The 25,252-nt window shown below is 36.1% G+C and overlaps 2 protein-coding genes across 2 annotated transcripts; both read left to right on the top strand.

Moving 5' to 3' along the window:
* LOC117314965 lies at positions 1-6,648 on the top strand. Its single transcript, XM_033869079.1, has 4 exons — positions 1-292; positions 1,455-2,343; positions 3,648-3,669; positions 5,716-6,648. Exons 1-4 carry the CDS (start codon positions 15-17, stop codon positions 6,021-6,023), a joined length of 1,497 nt encoding a protein of 498 aa, XP_033724970.1. The 5' UTR covers positions 1-14; the 3' UTR covers positions 6,024-6,648.
* A 6,656-nt stretch (positions 6,649-13,304) lies between these two features.
* Positions 13,305-21,037, top strand: LOC117314954. The gene is made up of 9 exons (XM_033869060.1): positions 13,305-13,383; positions 13,959-14,243; positions 14,519-14,833; positions 15,002-15,286; positions 15,688-16,017; positions 17,522-17,803; positions 18,974-19,300; positions 19,594-19,935; positions 20,498-21,037. Exons 1-9 carry the CDS (start codon positions 13,311-13,313, stop codon positions 20,761-20,763), a joined length of 2,505 nt encoding a protein of 834 aa, XP_033724951.1. The 5' UTR covers positions 13,305-13,310; the 3' UTR covers positions 20,764-21,037.
* The last annotated feature ends 4,215 nt before the right edge of the window (positions 21,038-25,252 follow it).

Here is a 25,252-nt window from a genome sequence, read left to right as displayed (position 1 = left end):
AACTGTTTGACTTAATGGAGGACACTTCTAGCGACTGTCAACTATATTTCATAGACAACACAAGCAAAGACGACCCTGCTATCCAGCGAATCAGGGACGGGATAGTGAAACTGGCACCATGTCAACAAAATTGGAACAGGCCGATACCAGCTACTTGGGTGAGCCTCGATATGGATCTACGAATGCTGAAACAACAGAATCAATACATCATCAAATTTTCTGAAGTCAGAGATATTGACAAAAGGAACGAAGTTTCCGTTGGTGACTCAGGGGAACTAAAATGCTGTTTGAGGTAATATAATAATGTTTACTGAATGGAATCGGCGATATACACTACGACGTACATTTTGTGTACATAATATATATTCTTTTAATTTGAAAAAAAAAAAATAAAAATCACGGAAATATTTCTTCGTTGACACGATATCATTGTCCAAATTTTCTTCTGCGATATGAATTTAGACGTGTTCGATACTTGTTGATATGCCTTGCAGTTTTGTTGTCACAAGCCTAGCTGTTAGTTGGAGAATGTGATTTAATCCGAATTGGAGTTAGATTTGACGGGTGTTGTCAGTGACATAGAAAACGCTCCGTCTCCCGGTTACCTGGTCTTATTCTCCAGACACTTTTTGAAAGGTTTCAGTGTAAATATATATATCATTGTAGTTTGCCTTTGTCGATTGAGAGCCAAAAATTTCGTTGCAATGTCGTATGTTTAACAACTTCTTTTATTTCACAAAAACTGCACATCAGATATAAAAACGTATTCAAATCACTTATCACATGTTGTTGGAAAAAATCTGTAGTAAGCTCAGATAACCAACGTGGTCGAGCAAGTGACTCGCATACCTTTTCATGTCCGATTGGGGATAGCTGAAAGAAAATTTTGTTTATTTACCATCAAGTTTTAAATGACGCGACTGATTGGCCGTATACATTAAGCATTGTTTATTTTCGTGATATAATGATTCATGATCATAGGGCAAAATAAACTGGAAATAAAAATATTCTCGAGTCATTTGGCAGGTTATTTAAGAACCTTCCAATTTTATTTCAAACCAAAAACAAGGACACAAAACGTAAACAAAAGTCCATGACAGAAGAGAGGAAAATAAGGTCTTTGATGAAACTATCTCACTCTAGCTTTATCATCTGCATATATGTTTGATGACCGTTAGTGATCCGTTGTGAAAATTATAAAAATATGTCCTATGGGACAATTTTTATATCACTTTGAATGATTTTATTTTACTTCTATTGCCTCAAAGTTATCACCAGGTAACGCTAGCAACAATAACTGATTTATCCTTATTTCACGAAATGGGTGCATGATGTAGTGTAGTTAATTGTTTATTCATTTTTACCATTTTACACTGAAATAAGTGTATATGTAAATGTTTATTGCACAATGAAAAGATATGTAACACATTCCATTGTCTATTTGTTTACTACAGATACATGCATTTGACGGGAAACATTCTGTTTTTTGAAAATGAAGCAGAGGGTGATGATGATCAGGAACCTTTCGTAGTCACACATCCTCAATGGATAGTTGATGCACTTCGTTGTATTATCAAAGCAATTAGATTTATAGACACGCACGAAGATGATAGTACAAATCTACATATCAGACAATTTCATAAATCTGGCATTCTGACTTTGGGATTACTGGAAAGGCTCTGGGGAAGATACCGGGACCATCAAGATATTCTTATTGAGATTATGCAGCGCTTGCATCTGCTGGTTGCCGTGACAGAGAAGACAGAGAATCGTACATGGATAGTTCCAAGTTTGCTTCCGCCGAGAGATGCTGCACTCTTCATGGACGTACTATCCCATCAACATGCAGTTGCATCTAAAACCTTGTGCTTTGTATTCAAATCAAAACTCCCTCCTGCAATCTATGACAAACTGTTAGCGGTATGTCTTTCATCAGGCCTTAAATCTAAAAAGAATAAAGAAAAACAAAATCTTGTGCAAAGAGGATCTGCATGTTTTATGATAAGCCGAGCGTGCGATCTTTTAATGAGCTGTACCGGAGCCGTTGTTAGCTGTACTCTTATCAACAAGAACGGCGAGACAGATTTCACAAGGAAACGTTCATTTGTACGATCATTATTAAGCGATATTTTAAAACAGATTTTTACGCAGTTTCAGCACGGGAACCTCGTATATGAACTGTGTTTACATTGTAAACACGAAATTTGCAGCGATACCTGTCCGGTTCCGTTGTCGGACATCAGAAGGGAAAAGCGAGTGCTTTGCTGCGAAAGCGAAAGCTCGTCGGATGATACACATTGGCTCCAAAGTTCGGAAGCAGAGTCTTGGATGGAACCGACAAAAGTAAGAAAACAAGTATATTAAAAAAGCTCAAATTTATTTTAGCGCATTAGTTAATTTTAAATGGTCAATGCAATGCCACCGAATTGGAGAATAAGTATTTGTTTTATAAATAGTATTCAGTTACCGTACTTTGGGATATTTTGGCCTTTTTTGTTCAAAATATGGTGGTTAAATATTGGTGCGTCAAATTTGGGCGTTTACCATCAAGTGTGTTAAATTTTGGCACTTGCCTGTAATTATGTAATTGATGTTTTGTTCATTACGCTACGAAAGTCTACATATTTAGAAGCCGTGTCGTGTGGATACGTGTACACAGGGATTAAAAGCTCTGTGGCTAGGTGGCAGGACTCGATCACCTACCTGAGATATAGCCTTCGTTTGAATATGTATTTTCTGAGAACATATCGGTATACTGTATAAACCTTTTGTATTTCGTCTCACCTGGCTGCACAGGAAAACATGCAGTATATTCGCTTTGTAAGCTACACAAGTTAATCGATCAATCGCGACGCGACTTATCCTTGAACTCAGCTAATAAAACAATCAATATGATACAACCCGAATGAAATGTATGACACAGTTACATGAAGACATACCTTTATTGGCGCATTTTTATAAAAAAAAAAGCTACATTCCAATAGACATCAACAAAGATCGCGGAAGCGAGTAACGGCTATGTAGTAAATGAACGGGAAGACGGTTACTATCTTCCGACAATTGATTTCGTGAAATTTTGGCGTGTTTAATTTTGGCTCATTCACCCCAGGCGCCAAATTAACCAAAATATAGCCACATCCAAAATATCCCAAAGTACGGTAGTGTAATAAAGATTATAAAAAACTCTTTAATCTTTAAACATAAAAACGGCTACTAGTGAAAGTAAGAAAAATAGTCACATGCCTTTGAATATGATATTAGTAAGAGGTAAAGGGGTGACGCCAAATTGGCCTCTCGGTAATGTAAATTGGTATCACTTCTAGTAATTAAGAAGAACCAGGAAAGATTAGATAAGGGTAACTATATTTTAAGTTTTAGTTTATGTAAGAACGTTATTCAAGTCTCTTGTTGTTGGGCACTAATGACTCAAGTTATCTATAGACATTATACACTACTTCAAAGTTACATGTAGTTATAAAACTCCTTAAAAAGTGAGGAATTTGAATCCTCCCGAATATTCATTTCCGGCTGGATGAGCCTCGAATAATATATTCATTACTCTAGACACGTATTCAGAAAGTAAACAATTCATATATACAACATCGTCACAATGTATTTCACTGTCGAATTTTCATATCTCTTTACAGACCAAATGGAAATCGGGCACGGGTGAGTTTTGTTACATTTCTTAATGTGTTACTTGACTAGGGGAAGCTTCCATTGCCTTCGTGTACGCAGGGCAAGCTTTAGTTTTTTCGTTGATTTGCGTAAAGTCCAACTTGAATAATTCTGCTCTCGACATGAATGGCACAACAAAGAGGGAATACTTCAATGAGTATGATATTCAATAAAATGTCTTAAGGTGCCATCAGGACATGGATTCATCAACGTTCCTAAAACATACAAAACATACAATGCCATCGAAGGCATTTTTTTTACTAAAGGGCAAAATATTAGCGAAGAGACTTTTCTTCAATTTTGTAATACGTCCCTTGAAAATTATTCCCACTTAAGAAAGGAAGGATGTTGAAACTTGACCATGTTACTTCATAGCGTTTCAGCATGTTAATGCTAGGGGATCTGTCAGTCAAAGGTAAAAGTATCATCCAGTGATGTTGATGTTAGTTTGGTTTATTTTGTTTAACGTCCTATTAACAGCTAAGGTCATTTAAGGACGGCCTCCCTTGCGTGCGACATGCATGCGTGTGGTGAGTGCCTATGTGTGTTTTTGGGGGCTACGGTATGTTTGTGTGAAGTCTCCTTGTGGTAGGCCGGAACTTTTGCCGATTTATAGTGTTACCTCAGTGGAGCATACTACCGAAGACACCAAGCAGGACGATCCACCCGGTCACATTATACTGACAACGGGTGAACCAGTCGTCTCACTCCTAATATGCTGAGCGCTAAGCGGGAGGAGCAACTACAATTTTTAAAGACCCTGGTATGTCTCGGCCAGGGGACAGAACCCAAAACCTTGTGATAGAGATCAACGGCTTTCAGATATTTCATACTTCTGTATACGCTAACAGGTTTGAACATGATTTCTAGACTTGCCATGCTGTTGAAAAAATTCTCGGGTAGGATGTACATCGCTGCGATTGAACAAAAACTTTAACTGTCATAAAATGCTATACACATATATAGGCTGGTCCTTGCGACTCAGTAAGTAGGAGTACGTTAGTTATGTATGACCTATCTGAAGACGTACACGGACAACTTCACCTCGGCGATTGCCTCTGAAGTAAGGAGACCTTTCACCGATGCTTGCTTTAATCGGGTGTAATTTTTATCAACAAACTGACTCTGTGAAAGGCGAAAATAGCAACAAATTGTTTACAATCGGTAAAATGAAGTTTAAAATCAGTTGGTGGGAGTGATGATGCCGCTTTTGCGGCGCGGTCTGCTTTTTCATTACCAGGTATTCCGGCATGTCCTAGAACCTAGCAAAATATAATATAACAATTTGAGGCAATGTTATGTAGTAAAATTTGTCATTTTCGTGGTAAGGCACTATCCAGATGTATGTTGGTAAGACTGTAAGACAGATGATAGAGAGTCAAAATAGATATATTGTTATAGATTGAGTTTTTACATGTTCGAAGATGCAGGATGGGCTTCTGCATAGAATATTGAAGCATCATTTGGAATCCGTCATCTCAAGGCTGCATTTGTCGTAGTCATAGTTGCCGCTACTTATGACTAGAACGATAATTTTTTGTTGATTTATAGAATGGAGAAATTTCCATTTGTCAAAGAAATACGTTTGTGTCGACTTTAACAGTTTCTGAAAAAATGCGATTTCCAAACGATGGCATACGTATTGGTTTATCTTTAAACATATCCTCATAATTTGGATTGAATACAAGGCAATGGGCATGGTGTGATATATTCGATTTGAGTTGGAGTGCATATTACAATGAAAGTTTATTGTGAAAATTATACAGTGATCGTTCGTTTGTCAACCTAAAAAATATAACACCGTGTGTTAAAATGAAGAGTGAACCGTGAATGTTACATATATCATCCGGTTAAAATTAAAGCGCAACGCATGAATTCGCTTAGAACCGAATGCGCTGAATTTTACTGTATGTCCAATACTGTTCAGTTATACCAGAACGTTAAATAGTATCACACTCTGTAACCTCAACTCTAAATACGTTTCATCGTGATTGTTCTGTTCTTGTTTTCCTTTAAATGACATCCATTTTTTTCCAGATTACAGACTCCCTGATGATATCCTCGATTCACAACCCACTGAAAACATGCTGGCTTTTTTAAGCCACCATTACATCCCTGCGGAGTGTGAACTTTTTTTCATTTTCCTTGGATTAAATTCGTCTACCATAAAATCACATAAAGCATCGAACACTGGTGTAGCGAAAATCATTTTTGACCTCCTCCTGACCTGGAGCAAACTTGAAGATGCTACTATCAGGGGAATTCTTCAAGGAATGAAGGAGGTGGATCTTGATTACATGAATGCTGCGAATGCCCTTCGTGAAAGATACTGTAAAGGACTATGAACCCGATGTCACACTATTCGAATTATTTGATCGGTTTAATAGTGGTCAGTAGATTTGGTGTTGTGTACTTTAGGGTTAAAGTTGACTCAAGTATTTGACATTACGTCTTATGGCAATGCGCTTCAAATTACATGAAACAAATCAGATACTGTATCTGACTAGAAAGTGTCCATTATATGCTCGTGAAGAGTTCGGACATTTGTATGTGTAGGTTAGCTAATTCAGACTAATAAGACTAATAAGATCGTGTAACAGGAAAAGAACAACAAATCCTCGTGTTATATCTGTAGTTTGCTATCTGTTCGATTTGTGTCATTCACATTTACAATTCAGAACAAAAAACCATACCTTTTATCAATATCAACACACGAACCGAGGAAGGTATAATGTTATTAGTCCCTTTACAGATAAGGGTTGTAAACTCTTTCGTAGAGATATTATATTAATTGAATAACTATATATTGTAAACACAAATGTATAGGTATGTTGTGTTAAAATCTACTTGTATTGAGAGATATATTTATAGATATATGTTACATTTGAATTACTTCTATATTGATAGATGAAATATTGGTGTATTAACACAAATACTGTATTTATAGATATGTATTTACAAATATATAGATTTATTGATATGTTTTATTCATAGATATGTTTATATAAATATATATGCTATATTTAAAGATATTTCATACATGTATTTATAGATATGTTATATTCAAAGACATATATTTATACATGTTATGTTCGTATCTGTATGCTATTTACAGATATATATATATATACTTTTCGTCCACCCTCTGATAAATCGGGGGGATCGAATCGCTCTTCTTCGGGCATCCGTCACGTATCCGTCCACCCGCTCGTAGGTAATTCTTGTGGCCATTTTTAAGAACGTTTTCGTGGATTTTTCTACGATTTCATCTGAAGGTTCTCCATGGTCTGTAGGTGTACATGTTCTATTTTCAGACAGTTTAGAAAAGAATATGACCGAAGATTGACATTATGAATTTCGACAGTTGAAGTTGTTTTCATTGCTATTTTACAGAAATGACTCCATTGATCTGTCTCAGACTTCACCTGTAGATTTCCCATGGTACATAATTGTGACATTTTGACAATTGAAGTTTTTGGCCGCTATTTCCCTGAAAGATCTTCATTCTTTTCAAATTTCAACTCTTAGTTCCACTTGACCCGTGCATTTTCAATTTTAAATTCTTCATGGATATTTCTTGAATGTCATTTAAATTCCTCTTGTATTAGTTGGATTTTACTGTCTCAATTTCATAGAGAGCTCATGATGGATCTTTCTCAGCTTCATTATGTAGGTTCTTCTGGTCTTCAATTGACTGAGAGCGAGAAGAGTAAGACAAGTAGAGAAAGGGTCATTCGACGGTTGTATTTATAGATACGTTATTTAAGAGAAATAATTAACGATGATTCGTGTATTGTTGCAGGATACACAACGAGGACGATGATACAGTATTTTGCAATTAAATTAATAACGTATTCCTACACTGACGTAATTTAAGCGTTTTCTGCTGTTATAGGAGAATATGTGCATGAATAGCTAACGTCAAGTGAGTATTTTGTTAAAACCTAGAATGAATATTTCAGACATACAGCAAAATAACCAATTGATCTATCTTCGCGTTAATTGGAAAAATCGCCATGTTTCAATGAGGTAATTCAAACGTTCGCGCTGATTGGTCAAACACGAAAAACGTATACGTTTACTGCAGAATCTTATATTTTCACTATATTTTCACTACTCATCGCTGCAGCGAAAGTATAAGTTTTATTAGTTTGATAATTTTCTTTCTATATTTTTTTTGCTAGCGAAATATAGAAATTAACCAAACTAATAAAACTTAAAATTTCACGTCAGCGATGAGCAGTGAAAATATAAGATTTTGCACGGAAAAAATAAATTTTGCAGTGAAAATGTAATTTTTTCGTTTTTGACCAATCAGAGCGAACCTTTGTATTCATTTAATTGAAACCTGCAGATTTTTCCAAACAAAATTAATTATGTTACTGATTCCCGTATATTTTGTCGCTATTTATTTTTCAGTAATTTTTAAATTTTGTTTTTAAGTATTTAAAATGCAATAAAGAGAAAACTGAATGATTTCCCGTTGACTATAACATATATTTCACTTGTAGGATGGAATATTTCGATATTTTCACTCGTGCTCGTGCAAATATAGATATTCTGTCCTACTCATGAAAAATATGTTATATAAAACGGGAAACCATTCAATATCCTCTGTACATATATATGTATATTTACTGGCAACAATGGAATAAATATGTTGAATATGCAATCTGATTAAAACCAACCGTTACATTTCTACGTTTACTACGTAACAGATTGATAAACATGTTCTTTGCTTAAATTTATATATCCATGTGTAAGTTTTATTTATAGAGTTATATTTCAATAACGATCAGCACATAATAAAAACCTTACATGTAACTGTCGTTGACATTATAATCTTTAGTTCTCTTGTCCAAAGGTAAGTCTATACCATGTCAATTTGTCTCGTCCGTACTTCCTCGGTCGAACGTCGTCAAAATAATTTCTAATAACGATGCCTTCTCAACTTATATGACTGAAAGCATTCCTATGTTGTGTGGATTCTAAACTGTACACGTGTTGGGTTTTATTTGAACCCCGGGGTCTGAGGGGCAGGGCTAGAAGGGGACAATGAAACGACTCTCTATCTAGAACTTCGTGGCGGTCTCCTTGCGATGAAATGACGCCGACATTATAGTGCTACCTCACCGAATCATACTGCCGTAGACACCTTGTAGGAAACCACTCATATCCTACTGACAATACTGATATGTGCATGGCGACTACTTAATTGTCTGACTAACAATTCAAATGAATATGAGAGGTTGAGTGTTATGTTGTCTTGGAAACAAAGGTTTGAGTAAAGATGTTGGTGATAGCCAATGCCTCTCAGAGATAGTGATTTGGTTAACATATTAAAATTGTAATATTGATTTAAAATTTTAATGGCATCTAGCTAAATATCTATCAAATGTTGATATACTAAGTATTTCATTCGTATTGTCTTGTAATATTCCATGAGACGGGATTGATAGTTTTATAATTAACTGCAATTAATGCATTTCTCGTGGCTGTGTTTATTTTTAAATGTACAAAGCTTTTCATGTAGTTACATTCAATGCATCATTTTGCATTATCTTTTCGTGTTTGCGTTGATACAGTATGGAAATGAAATAACATATAGTGACCAGCATTCCATTGTTCAAGGTAGATACATAATTTCTTAATTACTTTTATATCCGTCGTCAATCTTCACTGATCACTTAATTTACGCCTTAAAGTCTTTTACATGTATACTTAATATCTGAACTTGTAAACCTTGAAAAGAAAACATTTACGTCATGACATATTTCTCCCAGACAAGCCTCTATTATAGATGCGTTTGTTTACCATAACTACTTTGTAAACACATATCTAAATACCTGGGTTTTTTTTCTGCTATTTGTAATTGAACTGTTCAGATGTTTATCTAAATTTTGATTCATGTTATGAAACATGATATGTTTTGAGTAAAACACCAAATGAAAAATGTTACAAATTTCTCTGCCTGTTAGTGTGGACCGTCATGCCTACCTCGAAGTTGGAAACTGAACAAATGTGTGCGACTGTAGGATCGTACCTGTCTATACAGCAGTCGATAATAACACGGATTTAATCATTCAGTTAGGTATATGTTAGGGCAATTATCTTAACGGCTCTGAACACGGATTGTCTGTCGGAGGCCGCCAACACTATTTTATTTTGTAAACCGGTTTATTTCAGACATACATGTACGGTAATTGTTGGGTGTACTTCAAATAGTAGTCGTCTGTTGCCTTACGATTGACACAGTTGAATTATTAAAGGCATTATTATAACACGCTCAAGAAAACCCTCCTGATATCTACGTGAAGTAAATCGGTACCTATTCATTAACACAATAAAACACTACAAACACAAGTAAAAGAGTACAAACACAAGCCTTTTATTTCGTTTGCGACTGGCTATACCCTGTTATTTCAAACTCGCAATATTGATAAATACCGTCTGTCGACACAGAACAAGAACAGTTATCGGCACACACAGTCACACAGCAGGTGATTTACTGGAACGAAAATGTTTCTGTACGGGCTTTTATATCCAGTGTGGACGAAATGTACATTATTAAATGACTCAATATTAATAGGTGACCTATATTATATTGCAATGACCTTTTGTCTGTCGTCATGAGTCGTGCTCAAGTTTTCCATGTGCACACGATTACTTAAGTCAATATTAACGGATCAACTGTATACAACTTTACCTTACTGAGTTATGGCCCTTTGTAGTTGCATTGCCATTGGACCTTTTGTACACGATAGCTTGAGTAAATATGAACGGATTTCCATGAAGGTTTGTCTGCAGCCTTATATTAATACGATCTTAGATGAGTTTCACAATCGGGCCGATTCAACTGTTTCTTACAGAGTTATGGGCCTTCGTAGTCGTATTGACCTTGTGTACACGATAATAACTTGAGTCAATTTTTAACGGATTTTCATAAAACTTGGTCTGCAACTCTTTATCAATACTATCTTTGATGAGGTCAACAAGAAGGCTATTCAATTGTTATTTACAGCCATTGCCCTTCGTAGTTGCATTGCCATTTGACTTTGAATTTATGATAACTTGAGTAAAATATGAATGGAATTTACTTATTATCCAGCCTGATATCTATAAAATTTTTGATTAATTCGATAATCGGGCCGATTCCCCTTAATATCAAAGTTATGGCCCTTCGTAGTTGTATTGCCATCGTACCGTATGCACATGATAACTGAGTATATTAGTGAGATCTTGGTTAAGGTTGACAATCGGGCTGATTAAACCGTAACTTACAGTGATATGGCTCTTCGTTGTTTCATTGCCATTGGACCTAATGGACACGATAACTTGAGCAAATGTGGACGAATTTTTCATAATGTCTAGTATGAAGACTAATGTAACGCGCAGCAAGTGTACCACAGGGGCGCCACGTGTGTCGGACTGCTACCAAGTTTTTGCCCAGGGTTCGACTGCCGCTTTCGCTTGCAGATTCCAAATACAAATGAATTACGAAGCTATAAACGATATTTAATAAACTGGTGAGAATGAAAAGAGACTCCTAATATCAAGTTCAACAATTAATTAACATTTGTAAAAATAACAAAGTACAAAAAAAAAATACCCGCGAGGCACAGTGACGGTTTTACATAAACAATTGGAAATGAAAATATATATAAAATAAATCTGTTCTACCCCGAGTCTCAAGCACGTGACATTTCTGGTCACAATACAACATTTGCTAACCACATGTCTTTTCTCCCGTATCTACTTAACCGGTAAAGAAACAGCCCGAGAGGCGGAAATATTCACTGGAATAATTCCTTCAAGCAACAACCTGACTTCCAACATGACACCGGCGCACGAGACTCAAAGTAAACAAAGTTCTACATCAAAAATACTTAGAAATAATACATGTGAAAATAAAATACATGTACGATAGTGGCAAATATTATTCAGGAGACAAACTAATATGAAATTTAGGAAAGGATGGGCGACGGTTTACTAATTAATTTCACAGATTAAAAGTTAACACAACTTACCATGCTGACACCCGGACGAAAAGTGATGGACCCCACAGCAGCACGGGTATCTTACGTAACCGGATGTTACAATTTCCGGAATGAGTCCAAAAACGAGCAAACGGAACGCAATTGCGTTACACTTACATCCATAATATGTCGAAAACGTTCGAAAATTGAGTCGATTCATTGACTATTTGCAGAGCTATGTCTCTAGTTTAATACAATTTGACCTTTTGAACACGATCACTAGAGTTAATATGAATAGATTTTCATCAGATTTGTTCGACTCCATTGTTACTTAGAGAGTTATGTACAGTACTTTGTCTACTTTTGGACTTGGTAAAATAGGATAATTTTGATAAAAATGAATGAATTTTGATGAAGCTTCATATGCTGTTTAATGCAAATATGGTTCCAGATTATTAACAATGAGACTAATTTGATGGATAGTGACAGCGCTCTGGCCATTTGTATTTATAACTATCATTATCATTTGGTTGTGTGAACATGCTGACAAGACTTGTATGGATTTTGATGAAAATTAGTATGCAGTTTTATTTCATTAAGAAGTCGGTTGAGTTCAACAACTGATTTGATGTAGCTTACAGAGTTTCGGCCATTTTCACTTTTATAGCTATTAAAACTTCTAAGAAAAACTTGGATAAATGATATATGGTATGCTGTGTGGTTTATATCGATATAATTAATTTTTCTTTGTTTTCATGGTAAATGCTCAAATGTGATTGGTCGAAAAATTCTTTTCATTCTTCTATAATTAATTTTTCTTTGTTTTCATGGTAAATACTCAAATGTGATTGGTCGAAAAATTCTTTTCATTCTTCTATGAAAGAAATTCCGAGAATGGCGCGAAAAATGTGACGTCACAATACGACAATTGACGTTGCGTATTGATTTGAGAAAAAGAATCCCATTTAAAACCAGTAAAATTGTACATAAATATGTTTTAAATTAGAAAATCATTTTCAAAAATTAATTATAAGCGTTGATGTCAATTTTTTTTAGTTTCATCGGGGTATGAAACAAATTTTGTTTGCAAACTTCTGTAAGAATCCGCTACGCAGATTCATACAGTTTGCAAACAACAAACTGAATATATTGCATACCTCCAATTCGTGAACAAGTGTAATTTGGCAATATATGGTAAATGCATGCGTTAACATTTATAGGGCATTTGCGTATATAATTAAGATACATATTCTTATGAGTATACTGTTCGCCAAGTAGGTATATAACATAAAATGGTATAGTCTTGAACGCGAAACACTCTTTTCATCACAATGACCAAATATGGCATTTACAGTAATATTTGAAAAATATAAACCTATTTATAGAAATCTCCCTTACGACCTATATGGTATTAGATATTCGTGACATCACCTACATTTGTACCACCAGCTGTACGACCTATATGGTATTAGATATTCGTGCCATCACCTACCACCACCTGTCGCCTGACTGAGATACCAGATGTAACAATATATGGCCTCTATGTCGAGATACCAGGTGTAACATTACCCGGACCCTGTTACTACACCACCTGCTGTCTGCTCGAGATAATAGGTGATAATAGGTCTACCAGTACCTTCACTCCATTACCATACCATGGCGTACCTGAGTAACTTCATGCTTCAACATCTTTGGGAAATATATATCTGTCTGGTTCTTTTATACAAAGGTAATATTTATTTTTTTTTACAAATTTCATTTGCAACATATTTTTGTAGTGGCATATACTTAATGTAAATATTCAATCTGAATTTGATGAAGATGTTCTGTTATCAAGCAGTGTAATTTTGTTTTATATTTTAACACGTTTAAACTGGATTTTATTTCTCACTGACATCAATCGATCGTATTTGAAATTCATTAAAAGATATGAATTTGCAGTATCTAATAATCACGATTCTAACACGATTCGTTTGTAACGCGTGTTTTGATTGGTTACGGACCATGTTCTAATCTGCGATAGAAACATGATCTATCGTGTTATGCCACGCCCCGTTTCTGATCAAAACAATATGGCGTAAAGTTCTATTCTGAGCGAAATTCAACACTCCGCGTAATTTATGATTGATAACCCATGGAATTGGAATGAAAGTGAGAAAATCGAAAAGAATTAATTCACTGAATAAATTAAACAAAAATAGTAAACATTGTTCTAACCTCTCGGTCTCGAGTTCAAAACAAATTAAATCGCTAGTGTAGCCACGAAAAACAACAAACCATCTAAATAATAAATCCGATTTATAGGACATGCATCAAGATCACAAGATGCCTCCCCGATTCTACAAACTCTGGTACACCCTGGTTACATACATCTAGATTGGTCATCAATGGAAGATGTGGACGGCAATTCAAGTGTTCCCGAGTATCTCGTGTATTACCAAATCATGGGTATTACGTCACATTCTGTCATCCAATTGGAAAGTGGAAAAACTGATACAAATATTTCTACGTCATCGTATCCCGGCATGCTCTTCCTCGTTAGGCTTTATAAGGACGATCATAACCTGGTTACCAGATTTGTTCGCTCAGGTAAGATCTAAAATATTATAATAGTCACATAATTAACATGTTATATTAGTCACATAATTAACATGTTATAATAGTCACATAATTAACGTGTTATAATAGTCACATAATTAACATGTTATGCAATGGATTTGCCAATAGTATGTCATCAGGGTAATACTTTATCGAGCTTTTTTGTTAGTTTGTTTTTTATTTTTGTTTATAATTAATATATTATGTCATACTATATAACTATATGGATTTTTTTTCATTTTACTTTATAATGTATTCATTTACAGCATGTGGACGTAGTGAGTTTATAAAAGACGGCAAAGTGTCCTATCTGACGTCTCCACATTACCCAGAAAATTATCAGTCAATGACGATATGCAAATGGACGTATACGTGCTCTGCCGGCACGTGGTTCAAAGTTACACAAAATAAACTTATACTACCAAGTGATTCGTGTCAAACATATATAAACATAACGGGTCAGCCAATATTGTGTACAACGTCATCAACCGCACGAAATGTGTTCTACGTCACAGCAAATGTCACCTCTGTGAAGTTCGTCGGTAGATCTACAGGTGCAATTTTCAACTTCACTTTTGAAGGTAAATTCTTATTTTTTGTTAGTATATCTCAAATAAAATCCAAATGGAACCAACTGGATTTGACATAGAATTGCATGCCGAATGATTTGGGCGAAGTGGGTTTACTCGTTTTATTTTGTGTCGGCTTTACGATTACGTTTAAATGTCGACTTACTCTGATGTTTTCAGCTATACCATCACTTACGCCCCCTGCTAACTTCTCAACACAGAATATTGATGACGTCATCCGCGTTTCGTGGACGAATGAAAATCCAAGCGCGCCAAATCTGTTATACATAGTGACGTATAATATAATACCGTCTCTAGTTGAAACAGAAAGTCACGTGACTTCAAACAAGTCCAAGTATGACATTGATGTGAAAGGTCACAGAGGTCAACTCTTCAACATCTCGCTGTGTCTAGGCATGCCTCATTGGAAAAGTAACAGAACAATAGCCGTGATCATCCGATCAGGTATGACAAGAATTATATGACTGCATTTTATATTCAACATCAACATTTAATTTAACCTTTGTTTTCATTACATAAAGGGGATTTAAGTTTGCACTTTATTATCTGTAATACTTAAATTACAAATATATATATATATATATCGATCTTGTCTTGTGATATTCAATGACGAAAGAATTAATTGTCACAGTTATCAAAAGCATTTTGCTGGACACTATGTCGTCGACTGAGCATAAGACGTTTACCCTTCTGGAACGCACGGTCTTCTCTTTGTAGTGTTCATTATTTGTATTTTGTCATCGTTCTATCGATTTTAAGGTAGGCTTCAAGACCATGTCCATAATCCTTATCCTTTATTCACTTATAATTTATAAAGACATCCTACTGTTTCTCAAATATTTCAGAATGTAATGAGTCATTTCTCATAAATGATGGACAATCAATAACACTGAGATCGCCCAATTTCCCTCGGGACATCGAAAGATACTCGCTCTGTACCTGGAGTATCTCTACATCACCACAGTCCTATCTGAGGATATCATATTTGGATCCTGTTGGATCATATGACATGCACTTGTCCTGGAAAATTATTTCCGTGATCAATCGCAATGAGAGCATCACACATGTACTCGGCGATAGGAGGCCACTTGTGATGAAAAGCAATTCTATAAAGTTGCAATTACGTACGGACAGTCAGCGATACTCTGGATTAAGGATGATGGTGAAATCTGTCGGTATGTTTTAATTTTGTCTTGTTTTAGAATCACTGTTACATAGAGACATCATTGTATATTTGTATTGATAATATACAGTTATGGTACTTTGTTCGATACGCTGATTTTTGGAGCAAAGATCGGCCAAGGTTGATATAGGTTATCTGAATTTTAATATAGTTTGGGATCAGAACTAGAAACAAAGAGTTGTACAGGTATATGTCCATGCCTTTAAAACTGGATCCCATTCCATAACATTCACCACAATGTCATAAATACAACATCTTTATAAAACATTGTATTGCACTCTCGCGCAACCTAACGGAAGCTGTCTGATTGGCTGAAATTGTTCTTCCCTGGTGATTCCAAAGACAATCAGTAGAGTATGGTTGTAACAGATGCAGGTTTTAAATGCTTCTTCAATATTTTCTGGAGAAGCCAACAATAGTTACCTTACCAATGAACGCATACAAAACAACCGAGAGCAATGATCGGTTCTGACTCTCTATCTGTCTTGCAGTGGCGTATGACATAATACCGTCTCTGATAGAAACAGAAAGTCGCTATACGAAAAATACCAATTTTACTATATAATCTGATAGTAAGTAGTCACGTTTTATATTTTGATTGGACTCTTGAAATGCGGCGATACTTGTTCAGGAGAGAACTTATATAGCAATTGTCTGTTATCTGATCGTTTTGTTAACACAATAATTTTGTTGTAACTAAACAAAAACAAAAACACAAAAACAAAAACTGGTAATGAAAAAGTTCATCTTGCCACAAAAGCGGCATTATGACTGCCACTAATTGATTTTTAACTCCATTACTACGATTTAAATGTCTTTGTTACTATCTTGCAATATCACTTTAACAGAATAGATGGAGTCTATATGTAGCATATTACACTTGATTATAACAAATATTGGTGAATAGTGTCCATTAAGGACCATGACAACAGTGATGGTCTCTGGAAACAAACAATAAACTATTCCAAATCATGCCAAATTATGGTACACGTCCTCCAAATCGAAATTATCGCAGGGAGAAAGTGACCGTCACCCGACATCCTACTATACTTACATCGTACCTCCCTAACTCATTCTCACCTTTTAAAACAGGAAGACCCGTCTGTATGATATAAATGTAACTCCCCATCCACCGTTACACATTTTATGATCGAATGTTCCGACTTTAAACATACTCGTGACAACTAATTTCAAATTACAGACATGAGAACCTTATTCTCTTTTGTGGCATCGGACCGAACTAAGTAAGTAAAACTACAGTGACGTTACGGAACACTCGCACCAGATTTCCGTCAATGTTATGGTATTGGTCCAGTTTCCTGAAAGCATTTTGGATTTAAAGAAAATCTTTTTTTCTATTTGTTTTATCTTTCAAAATTTTAAATACAAATTATATCAGAAAGTGGATAGCATGTGTTAACATAGCGAACAATTGTGATGAATTTGACATATGATCTGAAATACATTTTGATGTATTATGTATGATTTATACATAGCTCCTCCAACCTCATCACCGACGAATGTACACGTCCATTTGACGGGAAGCGACATATTTATTACTTGGGAGGCACCTCCACGTGAAGATGACATCATCGAGTACGTAATACTGTATGACGTCATACCTGATGTTGAAGGTCAGGAGGTCAGAGTGAACGCTTCATCCACTCAGCATTTATTAAGTATTCGAGGCTACGAAGGAAGATTGATCACAATCAGTATCATGGCTGTTACGGAAGACGGTCGGAGTAATACTTCTAAACCAGTGTACGTCCGAACATGTAAGTCTGATATAGATATATATCATAAACATATACGCGTACATGTATGTTAAGGCCATGCGGATCGGAGAATGAAAGGGGTACTGAAATCAATTCGGCATATGATCAAAATAGCGACAGATATAGTGATTTTGAATGTCCAGGGGAGTAATAGTGTCAACAACGTATCCTCTCTGACGCCGCCGTATATATTCCGTTGGACAATGTATAATGGATACTGATCGCAATATTGTTACACTTTCATCTCGTCTGCATATAGGGTTCAACGGCAATACATTGTGGCAAAACTTTGGTTTGTTTTTGTTTAACGTCCTATTAACAGCCATAGTCATTTAAGGACGTGCCAGGTTTGAAGGTGGAGGAAAGCCGGAGTACCCGGAGAAAACCACCGGCCTACGGTCAGTACCTGGCAACTGCCCCACGTATATTTCGAACTCGCAACCCAGAGGTGGTGGGCTAGTGATAAAGTGTCGGGACGCAAACATGCTTGAGCGAAAATAAATACGCTTTCAATACCTCATCAAAATTACAGAAATATATTGATGTTACTATGACGTCATTAATTAATAGTCTTAAGAGTTGTGTGGTATATTCAATGATTGCATGGATTGATGAAATGAAGTGATTTTCATGCAAGACAACTGAATTGTGTCGGGTACTATTTGCATGAGGTTCACTTCCCTACATCGGTACGTTTTTATTGCTACTATCCAAGGGTGGTAGCTATGTAATCAGTCGCTGTATCAGCCATACTGTGGAGACTCCACAAGGATATAAATAGTCTGTCTACTTTGATTGGCCCGCAAGCTTTATTTATACGCAGTGATTGGTTACCTACTGTCTGTGATGTCACCATTTGTAGACGTAACACGAGGGAATTTATTTCAAATAAAATAGATTGTTAAAATTAAAGCGATCCGAATTTTCATACATGAATGTCGCACATTGTTCTACTATTGCACGCTAGGTGGCGCTGTTGTTTGGTTATGGTCAGAAATTGATAAAATCAGGTTCACGCACTTAACACCAAATCATCAGTATAACTACGCAAGCTTCAACATAGCCATCTATTTTAAACTTTACTATAACCACTTACAAATAAGTAATGTTGTTGGAAGCCCCCTTGTAAAGCTTATACTTGTGTGTTTTTTATTTTCATTTATTTTTTAGATTGCGGTGGGAATAGAACACTACATCATCGGGACACAATGCTAGTTATCTCCCCTAGAAATGGTCAGAATATTTATCCGCCAGATGTCGTATGCAAATGGATAATATCAACTATGGAACTGTATTGGCTCAAAATGAGCATTGAAAGTTTTAAATTGGAAAACTCAACCGGTTGTGAGTCGGACTTTTTGGAGATCGATGGATTTCGTCATTGCGGATCAAATATACAAAATACATTATTATACAAGAAAAAATATATTGTGATTGTGTTCGCTTCTAACGGGCACATACAGGACAACGGGTTCATATTTTCTGTCAAAGCTGTTGGTGAGTATATATACAAAGTTTGGAAGTGTTTCAACAAAGGGAGGAAAATAACTGTCTAGGTTTGGGCAATATTGAATCTGTAACATGTATGAATGGAAACGAGCACACAGGGAAATAATTAAAATCTAAAGTAAGAAATAATTTGCAAAATAGACCAAATAAAGGGTAATGAATACACCAGTAACCGTAAACGGGCCAAAGTTTACACCGAACGTACAATTTTTTTTAAATATTCATGTTTGAAATTCATATCCTGTACGCAAGATTTTTTTTGTTTTTGTTTTTTATTGTAGCACCTGCTCCAGAAATCCCAGAACGTCTTCGGGTTACATCTTCAACATATGGCATCATTGTTAGATGGACTGCGCCAAACCGGAACCCTGCTTACGTCACCGGATACAGAATTAGCTATCGGCATCAGAACTCCAGTAGGATTCAAGGCATCATAACATCGAATTCAAGTGATAGCGTAGTGACAAATGACAAAGACTGGGATAACGTTATTTTGAATAGTGATGATTTTGTCTACGTCATCAATACACGTCATCGCCCTGGAGTGACGTTCGAGGTTTGGATGGAAAGTCTGGGTGAAGCTGTCGATAGCAATTCCACAAAGGTTGTCACGACACGTGCATGTAAATATAGCTTCGGTGTTATGTAAACGTACACATTTTGGCGCACTCGAATTTTAGCCCGTGACTGAATTTATAACACAAGTATATGCTGAGTGGCTTGCTGAAGAGTTGTTATATAATAATTCAACACAGTTTTAGGTGCAATCTTTAATGGCAGTAAAATACGAACAACGGAAAACGTTATTTTGAATAGTGATGATTTTGTCTATAATACAAAACGAGGACCGGCCTCAAATTCCGGAATCGCCTCCGCATCCCTATAATCAAAAGAAACTGTAATTTCAATTGGCGCAAATTTTATTTCGCTGTATGCTTTCAGCTATAACGTTGCTGCAATGTCTCATATCTTGATATTTATTTCGTTTCCCGATTATTGACCGTTCGATCCATTATTGTCGATACGATATGTTTGCCATGTTTCATGCGCAATACATCACAAATCTGCGTTTCTTACTTCTTTGGATGGCACTATGACTTGTGTTATGGAGTAAGTGAAAGAAACAATATTTGACCTGAAATGCATAGATAGTTTCAGATTGATGTGAAATTTTATTTTTTCCAGATTGTGGTGGAACCATTGAATTTGACAATAGAACACAATATATATCGTCTATAAATTACCCTAGTATGGACAACGACGACATCTATTGTTTTTACCACGTGATAAGTAACAATAACATAAGACTCGCCTTCATTGACCTGAGCTTTCAAAATAATGGCATTACCACATCATGTTTCCATGGTTACCTTTTGGTTGATGGAGTTGATAGAAGTTGTCAATCAAACACGAGCTCCGCCCACACGTCTTTTCTACGGACACGACTTTGACATTAGAGTATCAGAGCAGTTCCTGGAGGATCAAGGTTCCTAATGGAGTTAACGCTATCCGGAAGAGAGGAGAAAGGTTTTGGTTATTCTTTTACTGCCAACTGCAGTCGTAATACTGTACCTCACGCGATCATATTAATAGTCTGTGTATACTTTATACGTTTGAACATCCAAGGGCTCTGAAGTTTTAGGGGCCGCGGTGGCCGAGTGGTTAAAGTGTCCCGACACTTTAACACTAGCCCTCCACCTCTGTGTTGCGAGTTCGAAACCTACGTGGGGCAGTTGCCAGGTACTGACAGTAGGTCGGTGGTTTTTCTCCGGGTACTCCGGCTTTCCTCCACCTCCTAAACCTGGCACGTCCTTAAATGACCCTGGCTGTTAATAAGACGTTAAACAAAAACAAACCAAAGCAAACTCTGAAGTTTTAAAGATGACCATATCGTATATGGACGTTGATGAGAAAACAACACTTTGGGGGTCATCTTTAGAGAAAATTATTGTTGAATTAAAAAAAACGAGCAAATCCCCAACAGATTGTGATAGAACCATCAAAATATTTGTCTGGAAATGTACTTTCTGAAAACATCAATAATTTACTGTTTATATGGACAGACTGTTACACTTTGTTCAGCCATTACAAAATGGACCTTTTCTCACTATATATAACATCAATATTATATCAATTTATTGCATTGAATTACTCTGATATTGGGTTTAAAAGGCAGATCACTTTCTTTTCAAAAATGGTCCAATATGTATGCGTTTCGTAGAGAATACAGGACATTATTTGTCCTTTTCCGATGTTGAATACCAGCTGCATGCGGTATACTTACTAAGTACGAGTTGGCGTGTAGGGAAGTATACAATCATTATCCAGTCGTCGCCCTTAGTGACGGGTAGGGACGTATATAGTACATTATCCAGTCGTCACCCTTAGTGACGGGTAGGGAAGTATACAATCATTATCCAGCCGTCGCCCTTAGTGACAGGTAGGGAAGTATACAGTCATTATCCAGCCGTCGCCCTTAGTGACGGGTAGGGAAGTATACAGTCATTATCCAGCCGTCGCCCTTAGTGACGGGTAGGGAAGTATACAATCATTATCCAGCCGTCACCCTTAGTGACAGGTAGGGAAGTATACAGTCATTATCCAGCCGTCGCCCTTAGTGACAGATAGGGAAGTATACAGTCATTATCCAGTCGTTGCCCTAATGACAGGTAGGGAAGTATACAGTCATTATCCAGTCGTTGCCCTTAGTGACAGGTAGGGAAGTATACAGTCATTATCCAGCCGTCGCCCTTAGTGACGGATAGGGAAGTATACAATCATTATCCAGCTATCGCTCTGAGGTTGCTTGATTTTTTTACGGTAAAATACAGAGCACTTTGAAAGCTTTGGTTTTCGAATCTGAATTAATTGTTGTCTTGTAGTAATAATATTTTGTAAAAGCTTAGACTTAACCGCCATACTGGTTCCGTCAAGGAACGACTTTCGACAACATTATCAGTTTCTTATTTCAGTGTAGTTTGAAGGAGAGAATTTTCATTTTCTGTGGTATTGTATACATGCATATTCCATTTACTTTGAAGAATTGAAATACTACTGAATTCAAATCAATAAAATGACATCTGTCTTTGTGTTTTAGTTATTGGATTAGTTGTGGATTAGTTAAATGCCCCGCTGTCATATAAGGATGACCTCCCCTGTTTACGAGATGCAAGTGTGTGGTGAGTGCGTATGTATTTTTGAAGACTGCAGTATATTCATGTTGTCTCCTTATGATGGCACTGAACTGATGTCGACATTATAGTGCTATCTCACTGAAGTATACTGCCGAAGACATCCAACAGTGTATCCCGAAAACGGGCGTACCAATCGTCCAACTCACAAAATATGTAAGCGAAGCTGTATAAGTAGTTTCAAAACAAAATAAATTAATTAAAGAAAAGATCATGTTTCATGTATACAGTATCTGTCTAAAAATAAACCACGTGTCATATTGCACTATTTTTGTCTTGTTTTTGTTAAATTAGTGATTAAAATTAAATTTAAAAATTTTTTTTTTTTTTTACCTATACAGGATACACGTAGTCGAGTTTAATCCAATAGCGAGTGAGCTGACCTTGTCATTAAAACGTGAGAATTCGTAGATAACATTTGACCTTGTGACTTATTTATAGCTCCATGCTTAGATTTATACATGTCTCCACTTAATGCTTGCCTGGCCGTGATATTAACACTCCTTACTCATGCCATGACGTCATCAGAATGTATCGGTTGAATGTGTTATCTGAGATGATACTTCAAAATTATTTCTATTTTGAGTTGTCGTATATTTCTATCAGAAAAGAAACTGGACATTACACCTAATAGTTTCACTACAAACAAATTAACAGTCGTTGGTATTTGAAACAAATAAAGAACCGTTATTTTGGGTAATTTTCTTTGTAGAATCATTCATAAGAAGCCACTTTTAGGATTTGAATATTTCATTTCAAACCAGTATCTTACATTGTCGTCATGTTGGACACTGGTCATCCGTTTTGTTTTGCGATCCTAAAATTTAATTCTTATTGCAATAATCCACTAACAAACAGAAAATACCGATATGTCTAAACCCAAGTTCAAAATTGATAAAATAAGAGGAAATATGAACAAATTATAGCTATCAACGAAACTGTGGAAAATATACAATGAGAAGAAACACCAGGTGATCCGTCAGGACAAACGCCTTAGTCTAAGTCAAGTACAGAATGTAGCGTTCTCATAATGAAAGTCGTGGTATTGAGATCTGAGTAAATCTAGAAACATACTGATAGGCATTACATATCATGAAAGGCATTCACTTTGAAAACACCAAAGTTTGCTTTTCGGTGTTAAGGATCAGTTTAGTTTCGGAGTAAAGATTTGGTACCTAAGTATTAATTGAGTTTCAGTGTTAAGTATTGTTACGTTTTGGTGTTAAGTTTTGTTTAGTTTAAGTTCATTTTTAGTATTAAGTTTTAATGGAAGTTTTTTGTTAAGTTTAAGTAAAGGTTGGTATATTTTGTTACGTTTTAGTGATAGTTGTTGGTTTTAAGTTTTGTTTGGACCTATATTCATCGTGCTTCGTCCATCCGGTGTCATGCGTAAACTTGTCTCTTTTCAAACTACTTCTCAAGTTCCACACAAGGGACTGTGCTCTAACTAGTACTACTATATCGATACCAATAAGAGTCCTGACCAAGTGTTGTTATTATCCAGATCGGTCCGATATCCAAGATGGCCGTCATCGTGAAAAACACAGTGTTAAGCTATGGTGTTAAGTTCTTGTGTTAATATTTGATGTTAAGTTTAGTTTTAAGCTAATGCTGTCGCCCTTCTATATGGTTTATACATTCATTAGAGGTCTAGGAGTGATGGTATAGCAATATCATGCAGAAAAAAATTATGATTTTTTTGCATTTTACCATTTTGTAAACTTAACTTTTTTGGCACCAAAACCCACTTTAAAGTTTTTGGGGTAAGTTTTTTGAAAGCTTGTAAGTCTAAAAGTACACACTTCACACCCTTCTTATTTGGTTTATACATTCATTAGAGGTCTAGGAGTGATAGTATAGCAATATCATGCAGAAAACAAATCGTGACTTTTTCGCATTTTACCATTTTGTGGACTGTGAGATTTTGCAATCATCGATTGCACTTGTTAAGGTTTGGTGTTCAGTTTTGTTGTCAAGGTTTGTTGTCAAGGTTTGGTGTTAAGGTTTGGTGTTCAGTTTTGTTGTCAAGGTTTGGTGTCAAGGTTTGGTGTCAAGGTTTGGAGTCAAGGTTTGGTGTCAAGGTTTGGTGTTAAGGTTTGGAGTCAAGGTTTGTTGTCAAGGTTTGGTGTTAAGGTTTGGTGTTAAGGTTTGGTGTTCAGTTTTGTTGTCAAGGTTTGGTGTCAAGGTTTGGTGTTCAGTTTTGTTGTCAAGGTTTGGTGTCAAGGTTTGGTGTCAAGGTTTGGAGTCAAGGTTTGGTGTCAAGGTTTGGTGTCAAGGTTTGGAGTCAAGGTTTGTTGTCAAGGTTTGGTGTCAAGGTTTGGTGTCAAGGTTTGGGTGTTCAGTTTTGTTGTTAAGGTTTGGTGTTCAGTTTTGTTGTTAAGGTTTGGTGTCAAGGTTTGGTGTCAAGGTTTGTTGTCAAGGTTTGGTGTCAAGGTTTGGTGTCAAGGTTTGGTGTTCAGTTTTGTTGTTAAGGTTTGGTGTTAAGGTTTGGAGTCAAGGTTTGGTGTCAAGGTTTGGTGTCAAGGTTTGGTGTCAAGGTTTGGTGTCAAGGTTTGGTGTCAAGGTTTGGTGTTAAGTTTTGTTGTTAAGGTTTGGTGTCAAGGTTTGTTGTCAAGGTTTGGTGTCAAGGTTTGGTGTCAAGGTTTGGTGTTCAGTTTTGTTGTTAAGGTTTGGTGTCAAGGTTTGGTGTCAAGGTTTGTTGTCAAGGTTTGGTGTCAAGGTTTGGTGTCAAGGTTTGGTGTCAAGGTTT

Source organism: Pecten maximus, chromosome 17, assembly GCF_902652985.1.
Source record: "Pecten maximus chromosome 17, xPecMax1.1, whole genome shotgun sequence".
Lineage (NCBI taxonomy): Eukaryota > Metazoa > Mollusca > Bivalvia > Pectinida > Pectinidae > Pecten > Pecten maximus.
The sequence above is the reverse complement of the archived record's forward strand: the minus strand, read 5'-3'. Positions and strand labels throughout refer to the sequence as shown.

Excerpts from the sequence above, each read along its gene's own strand:
- LOC117314965 (XM_033869079.1), top strand. The coding sequence starts at position 15 with ATGGAGGACACTTCTAGCGACTGTCAACTATATTTCATAGACAACACA. Across the intron at positions 293-1,454 it reads GAACTAAAATGCTGTTTGAG|ATACATGCATTTGACGGGAA; the intron begins GTAATATAATAA and ends TGTTTACTACAG. Across the intron at positions 3,670-5,715 it reads CAAATGGAAATCGGGCACGG|ATTACAGACTCCCTGATGAT; the intron begins GTGAGTTTTGTT and ends ATTTTTTTCCAG.
- LOC117314954 (XM_033869060.1), top strand. The coding sequence starts at position 13,311 with ATGGCGTACCTGAGTAACTTCATGCTTCAACATCTTTGGGAAATATAT. Across the intron at positions 16,018-17,521 it reads GATGATGGTGAAATCTGTCG|CTCCTCCAACCTCATCACCG; the intron begins GTATGTTTTAAT and ends ATTTATACATAG. Across the intron at positions 17,804-18,973 it reads ACCAGTGTACGTCCGAACAT|ATTGCGGTGGGAATAGAACA; the intron begins GTAAGTCTGATA and ends TTTATTTTTTAG.